Below are 11,617 nucleotides of genomic sequence, written 5' to 3'. Positions count from 1 at the left end.
ATTAATTACCTTGCCAGATTAGATACTGTATCTATAATAATATATAAATTTAATAACAATATAAAAACTTAAAAATAAATTATAGGAAATTATTATAAAACAGGCTAATTAAACTCCTTCGATCAGACTGATTTTTGTACTAAATAGTTAATCATTAAATTCAAGTTTGAAACAACCATTATAGTGATCTAAATTCTATACTCTACACTTATATTATACTGTACAGCAGGTTAGTTTAAACAATAGTGTTTTGTAATTAAATTTATTTTGTTAATGAAAGTACTTAAATACATTGGAACTTCAATAACTCAAACCTCTATAAGTTGAACTTTTGATTAACTCAAAATTTTTTTTCATCCTCAACCAATTTGAGTTATCAAGGTTGCACTGAAAATACTACAATAGAATGTTTTACTAAAATGATAATGACAAAAAGCCGAATAAGTATCCAATCGAAAGTAAGATTTCCATAGTAGCAAATAATAATACAGCACTTAAAATGTATTTTTTATTATAACAATGTTATGGATGTAAACTAAAAATACAAAATATTAAATTAATCAAATACCTTATTAGTCATTAACAATACTATAATAATTAAAAATTATTAATGTGAAAAAATAGTTGTTATTTTCATAAAATATGTACTTTAGTAAATTAATACTTTTAAAAATTAAAATTTTTTTTATATAATTCTAATTTTTTTAAACGTAATACTTATTATTACAATTTTTTACTTTATGTTTCAGTTAAATTTTGTTACAGCTATAATTATAAATTTATATTTATGATATGCCTATGCAATTATTGACTTAAAAAAACAGCAGTCATCAAAATCGTAAATATTTAGTAACAAACTTATAATTAACATTTCGTCTTTTACTGGATCAAGTTCTACTTTAGAGGTGCACAATTTGAATATCTGAACATCTTCCTGTTCATACTTATTAATTAAGGAAAAATTCGGTATCCGTACAAATTCTAATTTTTCAAGATTTACACAGCATTGGGAAATAGCATCTAGAAATGAATCAGTTAGATAATTCAAATTATCAAAATGTAGTGATATAATGCGATTCCCTAAGTATGTAAAAATTGTTAAATCGTCTGTATAAGTAAAATCAACAAATTTCAAACAAAGTAGTTTTCTTCTTGAGTTCATCAACATTTTTTTGAAATCATTAAATTTCTTCAAATCGACCCCTAATGTCCGATAGGTAAACCATTCTTTTCTTGAGAACATTGGGTGATTTGCAGCATAATAAAATGTTTTATTGACCATAGCCGCAACTCGTCGATCACCAAATGGTAGATATTCCAATATTTTTGTGATCATCTACAATTCAGTAACATAAATATAAGTACTGACAAAACCATAAAATTAATATAAAATTTGCTCAAATAGTTCCAGTTGGAACAATTATAGAAATAATATCTATATTATGTCTATTGTCTATGAGAACAATATATTATAAGTACTATACATACTTCTGGGGGCAAAGTTTCCATTTTTTCTCAATGTGTATCAACAGTGTTGAATTAATAATGTTCCAAACAAGTTATTAAAAACGTCTAACACTCAAACGTCTGATAAGTGTAAACTGGCAAATTTAAACAATACCAAATTGTATTTAAGTGTATCAAAAGCACTGCAAAATACAGTGAGAACTGCTACACCTGAAATATTATAAAATAAACCTCAAAAATTGATCCACAATCAAGTAGGTATCAGGCAACAATGTTAAAGTTTTTCAATGATCACTTAACAAAACCTCACTAGATAGTAAATTGTAGTGTTAAAGTCACATAAATTATTTTCATTCTTTAAACCACTAGATACCCAATACATACATCATACATGACGTTTTATTGTTTATGTATTTTTGGTATTCTTTTCGTATAAGATGTACTGCACACTTGTCGTCTATCACGCATGTCTCCACATATCATATGCAGTCTATCACATACCTGTCATGTGCCATACATCTATAAACTTTAAAATATGGTCATTCCCTATGATTCGACAACGATTAGGTTTTACATATCTATGAAACTTCTATAATAATAATATAACCTATGTCTAATGGTACACAATTATAGCATAGAATACAAACATAAAAACGTCAACCATTTCCAATGTTTTGTCAATCCCACCAGTAGTACGTACACTCAATGAGTATAAAACAATTTCATAGTACCTATGTACATCACTATCGTTGCTGCGCACTCATGTTTGGTGGAACAATGGTGGTGTTTAAAAAAGAATAATGTCAACACATTTGAATGATTTTTAAAAGATGTTACAATAAAAATAGTATATCTGGTCGCTTTTAATTTTCAATACATATTATAATGCATTAATGCATATATTTTATAAATCTTTTATGTATAGGATTAGATTGAAACGTGTGTTATTGAATTATTACTATAATTGTGAATTGTTATATATTATATCATAATCTTACATAATTTTGTATTCATTTATGAATTTTGTACCTATGTGGTTGATATATAGAAACATACGTGGTAGACGACAAGTGTGAGACGGAATACGACAAAAATACCGTGTTTTTACTTATTTTCTAACATACCTTTACACGGATGCCGGAAATATTAAATGAATAAAACTCTTCCTACAAAATACAGTGTACTTCTTGCGGCATATATAATTGTGAACCAACGTAGGTGACTAATTATACTTTACGTCATTAAATGCTAATCCAGTATCTGAGACAAAAATCTGCTGATGAAACACATGCAAAAAATTTAAAAATAAAAATAAAACGTAGTTATTGTACCCACGTGGTTGATAATCTATTACAATTTACAACTGATGATTGGTTAATGGTTTGGTATTACCATTGATAATGTGTAATGGATAGGCCATCCCTATACTAAACACCCATAGGGCAGCGTTCCCGAAGTTTCGGTGCCCCGTCAATACCATTGTTACCAGTTGTAGCACAGAATAGAACAATCAGAATGGACACTGATAAAAATTAGTACCTAAACCAAACAACAGTACCTAGTATGTAAAAATAATATGATTTGATTAGAATAAAGGTGACATTGAAATAAGAATTTCTTTGAAAACTATATAGGTACCTACCTGTATTGCAACAATTATTCATGTTTTTATATTCTTATATTTTCCATTTACTGTAGTACTATAATATTAATATAATTAATTTACATATTATTTTTGTATAAGTATAATAATATATATAGATTATTATCATTCAGTGATTATACCTATTATGATAGAATTAAGAGTTAATTCTTTAAATGGATTTTTCGCATTGTCCTCTCCATCAAAGTTATAATATTGAGCACATGTATCACTCATTACCTTTCTTAGTAATATAGTGACGGTTTCTTGTAGACTATTTCGGCACCTTCATTGTCTTAAGCAATTTTACTAAAATGATAAAAGCAAATAATAAAATAAGTTTGAATTAATAATTATAAATAACAAATTACCATTAAATGCTGTGATAGATAACCTGGATCTTTCAACTTATTTTTCATTTCAACAACGTCTTCTAAGGAATTAAGTGACAAATTGTGAAACGTGTTACTTAAACTAGCTGGTTGGATAGTTTGATTATTGGATTGTAATAATTGTTCAAGTAAACAATTAGTGTATAGTGTTGCTTAGAACTGTTTTTACGTGAGGTTTGCAATAGTTGATAGATTTACTAAAAATATTGATTTTACCTATATTTTTATATCTTCAAGATGGTACAATTTTTGGTTTCAGAAGTTTTATAAATGAATAAACGGATAATATCCTATATAATTGTAGGTATGTTGGTGTTGATGGGTGATCATTAATTGGTCCTGCAACTTGTCTGATAATCCCAAAAAATCTCTTGAAAGAAAATATTGATACATAATGTAATAATTAAATATGTTAGTTAGGTATTTGTTGATATTTGTTTTATTTTTAGTAAAGTACCTACTGTTTATGTCAGATCATTAGTTTATAATTAATATTAAAAATTAAATAATACCTCTAGTCTTGATTCATTTTATTTGTTAAAACAAATGAAAAATTGCATTCATTAAGTAAATAATAAATTAAGTCAAATGTTGATTTTATAGTTATTCTGAGTCTATCTGCAGTCTGCTTTGTCAAAAATTCATCATCCTTAATTATATGTTTTTTTTTAATTTGTCTCTCAGTTGTTCAGCCATTCTAATGCTTCCTTTAGAACCTTAAAAATGAAAAAATAATTTTTAATTTCAAACACATTTTAATACATAAATATAAATATTAAATAAATGAAAATTATTTAAAACTAAATTTAAAATTATACATTGGTTAAATTATATTATTATTTATGTTTTGAAATAACTATTTCTCTTTTAATTTCACAAAAGCAATAAAAGTACTAAATTATTCATGTAAAAAAATATTAAATTACTATAAGTACTTTTGGTAATGATGAGTTGTTTTCATGAACTCAAGGTTGTTTTTCAATGTATCTTAAAAAATGTGTTTGATAAAAGCTTAATTTATGAAATACAACAAGATATCCAGTACTTTGCACACATTCTATATAAGTTTGCCATTTATCTGGTATACTTATAGAGTACCTAGATATTTTTAGAAATATTAGTGTACAATATATCATCCAAATGACCAAATATGATTCTAATTGTGTAACTGAATTTAACTATTTACATATTATATAAATGTTAGGTACATTATGTTATTGTTTAGTGATTTATTTTTTAAATAAGTTTTTAAAATAATGTACTTTTCTCTTTTTTGGTTTTGAACAGGTGGTGAAATGAGATCACAATTATTCTGCATAGCTATGGTAGCAGATTTGTTCAAATCTGAAGTCTAAATAATGAAAAAAAAATTTTTAAATATGAATCTAATGAGATATCATTTAATTGTAGAATCTATAGGTAATCATCACAAAATAAAAAAAAAATCATTTCAAGGTCTATAAAAAAAAATTAATGATCTAATAAACCTCATCACTGGTAAAAATAGCTATGGTAATGCTGCAATTTTTTATTGGTATTGCTCCTTCTTTCAAGCAATGCCTCTTTAGACATAACTTGATCAAAATTCAAAATACAAAACATATTTTTCAATTTTATCATTTATAATAAATTATATAATGTTGAAATCCCTACCTAGATTTCCAGTTTGTGTTATTATAACATCAACTTACACATTATTCATTATTATGGATTATTTTACTAAATTTATAAACATTCTCCTAAAATTCATTAAATAATGAATAATTAAAATAGTACACACATTTATATAGATAATAGGTACTCATTCTTTATTTACATGCCATGTATTTATTACATCCTTCACTCGAACTCCATTTACAAATGACATCACTTTTTTGGAAATGATTTAAACATATTCGATGACTTTTTTTAAAAGTCATCCCAAGAGCTATTTCTCACATACATTTTTCTTTTTCAATTTTTAGTATACCAAATGTATTTTTTGATTTTACATGAGGTACCCTAACACTACAGTAAAAATCAGACATTTTAACAAATATAAAATAAAATAAAAAATGTTAATGCTGTTATAGCCGTGCGATAGACACATCACTCATGTCTCATCTTAGCACAGTATGTATTGTGAGTAGTCTTAGAATATTTATGATGTATATAATATTCAAAATTGATATTTGATATAGTGAATGAAATTGAAATATTAGCAAAATTAATGTGTTAAATAAAGATACTATAGAGCCCACTAAAAATTATAAATCGTGTTGTTTCTATAGTAATTCACTAGGTAGCGCTAGGTGGTATTATGATTTAGTGAGAAACTTGTACGCCGCTTGTGGATACGTCTTAACATGGGCCGATGGGCAACCATGGTATATATAGCCATAGCACGAACCATGAAGACCAAAATAGGATAATATATTATCTTCATGCAACGAACTTACTAAGATATCTTTAACTGTGGTGACCTTACAACATAATAATAAATTAATAATAAATAAATGATAAAAACCTAACTTCAACGATTAAAAGTCTAGGGTTTTATTTTATAGAAGACAAAATTACTCTTTTTGTGTTTATTTTATTCTCCTTCTTAGATACACCATACACCTATCTACCTCAGATGCAACAAGTATTTTCACATTATTACGAAATGGACCATCATAACGAATGTCAAGTAACAATTAATAATGAACAGTCCTGAATCATTAGTCATTGCTGAATTAAATATAAGTGTGTAATCACTAATCACTGTTTTTAATAAATTATCAAACTTAACACGGGAATACATTAACCGCGCTTTATTTATTTATTTTTTGCGAGTGTTTTCCATCAGCAGATTTTTGGCATCAGCTGATATTACATTAGCATTTTAAGACGTAAAGTATAATTAGCATGATTAAAGATAAATCTTAAATCATGATAGTTATTTAGTTCAGTTGTATATTATGCTAGAAGTAGGTACACTATATATTGTAGAGTTCTATTCATTAAATATGTTTTCCAGCATCCGTGTTATGGTGTGTTAGAAAATGAGTAAAAATACGGTATTCTAAATTCTTGTGTACTGTCTACTTCACACTTGTTGTCTACCTCGCATGGTTCTATAATATGTCTACCGCATAGGTAAAACATTCATAGATGAATACAAATGTAAGATTATGATATATATAATAATATACAATATTATAGTAATAATTCTATAACATGTTTCAATCTAATCCTATACACAAAAGATTTATAAAAAATATGCATTAATGCATTATAATATTAAGAATTGAAAATTTAAAGTGACTTCTACTTTTATTGTTTAAATTATAGGTATAATTTAACCTCGTTCAAAAAACATTCAAATGTGTTGTCAATATTGTTTTTTAGACACCACTTTAGTTCTACCAAACATGGGAGGAGAAATGATAGTGATATAACTATTATATGCATTTTTTAAATCAAGTAGTTAAAAAGTTATTACCTAGGCGTTATTGCATTGATTGTATGTACCACTGGCAGGATTGACAAAAAATTGGAAATGGTTGATGGTCTTGTGTATGTACTGAGGTATGTACCCTATGTTATAATTGTATACCATTATACATTTGACATTGGTTATATTATTATTATAGAAGTTTCATAGTTAAGATAAAACTTAATCGCTGTCGAATCGTTGGGAATGACACATATTATAACACATGATGTAAGAAAAATGTGTGGTAGACTGTATAATATGAAAAGAATACCAAAAATATATAACAATAAATATGTGTGTATTAGGTATCGAGTGGCTTAAAGAATGATAATAATTTATATGACTACACTACAATTTACTGACTATATAGAAAGATTTTGTTTAGTGATCACTGACTAATTTCAAGATTGTTGACTGGTGCTTGATTGTGGATTAATTTTTGAGATTTATTTTGAATTTTATTTTGTAATATTTCAGGTGTAGCAATTTTCACTGTATTTTGCAATGCCTTTGATACACTTAAACCTACTTTGATATTGTTTCAACTCACCAATTTACACTCGTCAGACATTTGAGTATTTGAAATTTTGACGTGATTCAACACTGTTGATACACATTGAGAAAAAATGGAAACTTTGCCCCCAGAAGTATGTATAGTACTTATAATATATTGTTCTCATAGACAATAGACATAATATAGATATTATTTCTATAATTGTTCCAACTGGAACTATTTGAGAAAATTTTATATTAATTTTATGGTTTTGTCAGTACTTATATTTATGTTATTGAATTATAGATCATAACAAAAATATTGGAATACCTACCATTTGGTGATCGACGAGTTGTGGCCATGGTCAATAAAGCATTTTATTATGCTTCATACCACCCAGCGTTCTCAAGAAAAGAATTTCTTACCTATCAGACATCGGAGGTCGATTTGAAGAAGTTTAATGATTTCAAAAAAATGTTGATGAACTCAAGAAGAAAACTACTTTGTTTGAAATTTATTGATTTTATTTTTATAGACGATTTAACTATTTTCACAAATCTAGGGAATCACATTATATCACTACACTTTAATAATTTGAAATGTTTAAATGATTCATTTCTAGATGCTATTTCCCAATACTGTAGAAATCTCGAAAAATTAGAATTGGTACGGTTGCAAGATTTGTCCATAACTGATAAGAACCGTGCTCCGATATACAAATTGTGCAGTATTACTTTAGATGATGTTCAAATTTCTGATAGAGAATTCAATCCAATTTTGAAATTTGCACCAAATCTAAGGGATTTGAGTATAGTTAATTGTAACATAAATGGATCGAGTCAAGTCCTAAAAAGATTTTATCCACAACGTACAGATAGTGCCATAAGTAATGAATATTTATTTAATAAGTACAATTCAAATTATATTTTTTCAGATATAAATATTATATATCATTTAAATAATTCTGTTCAATTAAATAGCCTTAGGTTAAATCAATGTTGTCATGTATTTTATCAGATTCAATCTATACAACAATTTAAATCATTGGTGTTGGATCTTAAAAACACGTATACAAATCAATCATCTAAGATTGAAAATTTTAAAATATTAAGTCAATGTATATCTTTAGAACAGTTGGAAATAGATCATTTACCTCTTTGGTTGTTACCAACTGTATCTAAACTATGTAATCTTCGGCATTTGACAGTAAAATATTCTATTAAATCAGGAGATGATTTGGAATTGTTAAAATTATTTGTGGACTCCTTAAAAGATATGAAATATATCAGGAAATTATCTTTTAATATTGTTGCTGAAGATTTTGATATTGTACATCCAATATTTGGATTTCCAGATTGCATATTTACATCTCTTACATCATTAGACTGTTCTCTTGATGCAAATTTAAGAAGTATAGTATTTAGTGAGAATTTAACAAGCTTACGAATTAGAAATGGTCATAATCTTAGTGTCAGCTTTTTACAACAAATTTTAACGAATATACCCAATGTAAAGCATTTACATATCGACAGATGTTGTATTATAGATGATTCTAATTTCGTTGATTTGCCAATATCTAACTTGAAAGGTATACTAGAACTATTAAAAAAAATATTTAAATGTTATTCATTGACCATATCTTTGTATTTTCAGAATTGATTACTTTAAAGATTTTGGGCTCAAGAATTTCACATCTATCCTTGCGACACATTTGGAATTCAACTTTAAAAGTTATAACTTTTGACAGTGTGTCATTATTACCACTCAGAGTAGAGGTAATATTATAGTATTATGGTTTGATCAATAACAACAGGTTTATAATAATTATTATTTAAAATTTGATCTTGACGAAAAGTATTAGCTTTTTAAGAATAATAATATTTAATTATTATGGATTGCAATGAAATATATTATAATCTTATAGATAAATAATGATATTTAATAGTAATAGTAGTTTAATTTACTTTAGTTTTCTTTTGTTTCAGCCGTTTCAGGAAAATTTGTTGGCAGTTGGACAAACTATATTATTGCTGGGTATTCGTGTTCCTTTATTGACTCAACTTGAAATTTATATAGATTCTCATAGCTTCAGTTTTATTGAAGGTGAAAATTTATTATCTCATTATTGGGAAGAGATTAATGAATTAGTAAAACGTTGTTTCAAAGAGATGAAAATATTCAGACTTTGGAAGTAATTTTGTTATAAATTTAAAAATCCTATGAAAAGATACTTTTTGATGTAATTAATTATGCAATTGCTTATTATTTGAAGTTTTTAATTATGGTATACAATTTGCTTGGTGAGTTTTTATAAATCAATAATTGCATAATCCTAGGTGCATCATAAATATAAATTTATAACTTAAGCTGTTACAAAATTTGACTAAAACATTAGAAAAAAAAAAATAGTAATAATAAATATTACGTTTGAAAAATTAGATTTATAATATACTTTAAAAATTTTTAAATTAATAATAAATTAAAATTTTTGATTTAAATTAACTATTCATTCACATTTCTAACTTTTGATCAGACACTTATTCAGCTTTATGTCATTATCATTATATTAAAATATTCTATTGTATTACTTACAGTAAAAACTCGATAATTTTAATCGGTTAAGGACAAAAAAAAATGTCGAGTTACCAAAAAATTGGACTTTTCGAGATTCCACTGTATTTAAGTACCTACTTTCATAAATAAAATAAATTTAATTACAAAACGATATTGTAATAGCTAACCTGCTGTAGAGTATAAGTTTAGTGTCTAGTATTTATCACTATTTTGTGTAGAATTTAGATCACTTTTTTTAAAACATCTATTGAGGATGTTTTAAACTTGAATTAAACGATTAAACTATTGTAAATAAAAAACAGTCTTATCGAAAGCAGTCTATTAACCTATATAGTACCTATATTATAATAATATTAACTTTAAATTATAATTATTAATTTCTTTTATGTAATATTATTGTTATTAACTTTTTCCTGTAATTAGTAAGAATACGTTATTCGTCTTCTATAGTTCTGTAAGACGTTATCAGTAATCAGTGTTACCATGTTTTTAATAATAAAAACTATACAAAATCAGTATCACGTTCACATTTATAACCTCACTGTTCAACACATATGTTTGATTACTTTTTTTCCACTAGGACGAGGCGCTTATGATTTTCTCACTAATCGTCTCGGTCAAATAATTCAATTTTCTGTGTCTTACAAATTATAATTTGTTGCGGTCTTTTTGTGTTTGAAACGTCACGTTTTGTCAAACTAAAAAATTATTCATCTAGTCGGAATAAAATAACTAACGACGATGTTTCCTTCGGTGTTGCGCACCTGTTCAAAATTTTCCCGTGGAGTCTTGACCGTCGGGCGACAATCTACAGTCAAACCGATCACTGCTGTTTCTGCAAGGTAATAAATATTTCTTTTCGTTTGCGTTCGGACTACATAGTTCGTTCTCATTCATATGTTTTCTAATATTAATGACTGCTATTAGGTTTATGTCTGAGCACAAAGAGGAGACCGATGAAGAATTCTACTCAAGGTATGAAGCATACTTCAACCGTAGTGACATTGACGGTTGGGAAGCTAGGAAAGCAATGAACGATCTGGCTGGTCAAGACGCAATTGCCGAACCAAAAGTATGTTTGACCGCTATCTATGCTATTTTAATATGTATTATACAAATCATGTACAAACGATTGTGACGTCTATGTGTTTTTCTATTTTTATTACCTAGGTGATTATTGCTGCCCTGAAAGCTTGTCGCCGTCTTAATGATTATGCCATGGCAATAAGATTTCTTGAGAGTGTGAAAATCAAAAGTGAAATCGATAAAAGCATTTACCCATACATTTTACAAGAAATCTCACCTACTCTTCAAGAATTAGGTATTGACACACCCGAAGCTCTTGGATATGACAAGCCAGAATTAGCATTAGATGATGTTGATCACATTTATTAAAAATAATATTTTTTTTGTAATCACTGGCGTTCACCGTTCAAGTTAAAAAATGTATGTTAGAAAAATATTGTTAATTTGTATTGAAAAAAAAAGTAATAATAAAAACATTAAACACTTATTGTAGTAGACATTATTTTGCTTAAGGTTTTTTCTTAAAATGCATAAATATATTTACTACGTTTTACAATGAGTTA

General features: G+C 26.6%; 2 protein-coding genes and 1 long non-coding RNA gene across 21 annotated transcripts; 2 read left to right on the top strand and 1 right to left on the bottom strand.

Moving 5' to 3' along the window:
* Nucleotides 1-4,187, bottom strand: LOC114126847 (uncharacterized). Of its 2 annotated transcripts, XR_007605216.1 has the most exons (7): nt 3,481-4,187; nt 3,253-3,418; nt 3,110-3,167; nt 2,803-3,025; nt 2,592-2,727; nt 1,489-1,677; nt 1-1,336 (listed from the first exon to the last, which is right to left on the bottom strand). It is a non-coding gene; the product is annotated as an uncharacterized LOC114126847 (long non-coding RNA). The 2 variants fall into 2 exon arrangements; XR_007605215.1 differs by lacking the exons at nt 2,803-3,025; nt 3,110-3,167; nt 3,253-3,418; nt 3,481-4,187 and having other exon boundaries at nt 22-1,336; nt 2,592-2,796.
* Nucleotides 4,188-5,892: 1,705 nt separating this feature from the next.
* On the top strand, nt 5,893-10,848 carry LOC114126844 (uncharacterized). Of its 18 annotated transcripts, XM_050203199.1 has the most exons (9): nt 6,401-6,648; nt 6,874-7,053; nt 7,119-7,189; nt 7,267-7,378; nt 7,439-7,608; nt 7,761-9,042; nt 9,108-9,229; nt 9,440-9,645; nt 10,609-10,848. In XM_050203199.1, the coding sequence occupies exons 5-9, from the start codon at nt 7,588-7,590 to the stop codon at nt 10,622-10,624; spliced, it is 1,647 nt and encodes a 548-aa protein (XP_050059156.1). In that variant the 5' UTR covers nt 6,401-6,648; nt 6,874-7,053; nt 7,119-7,189; nt 7,267-7,378; nt 7,439-7,587; the 3' UTR covers nt 10,625-10,848. The 18 variants fall into 18 exon arrangements, 16 of the variants coding, with proteins under 16 accessions (XP_050059164.1, XP_050059158.1, XP_050059161.1 ...); XM_050203207.1 differs by lacking the exons at nt 7,119-7,189; nt 7,267-7,378 and adding an exon at nt 5,893-6,172 and having other exon boundaries at nt 6,503-6,621; XM_050203201.1 differs by lacking the exons at nt 7,119-7,189; nt 7,267-7,378 and adding an exon at nt 5,893-6,172 and having other exon boundaries at nt 6,503-6,648.
* On the top strand, nt 10,721-11,541 carry LOC114126846 (cytochrome c oxidase subunit 5A, mitochondrial). The gene is made up of 3 exons (XM_027990880.2): nt 10,721-10,870; nt 10,956-11,100; nt 11,199-11,541. The coding sequence occupies exons 1-3, from the start codon at nt 10,770-10,772 to the stop codon at nt 11,421-11,423; spliced, it is 471 nt and encodes a 156-aa protein (XP_027846681.1). The 5' UTR covers nt 10,721-10,769; the 3' UTR covers nt 11,424-11,541.
* Nucleotides 11,542-11,617: the final 76 nt, after the last annotated feature.

Source organism: Aphis gossypii, chromosome 3 (genome assembly GCF_020184175.1).
Source record: "Aphis gossypii isolate Hap1 chromosome 3, ASM2018417v2, whole genome shotgun sequence".
In the NCBI taxonomy this organism is placed as follows: domain Eukaryota; kingdom Metazoa; phylum Arthropoda; class Insecta; order Hemiptera; family Aphididae; genus Aphis; species Aphis gossypii.
Note: the sequence above shows the minus strand (reverse complement) of the source record. Positions and strands in the feature narration are given on the sequence as shown.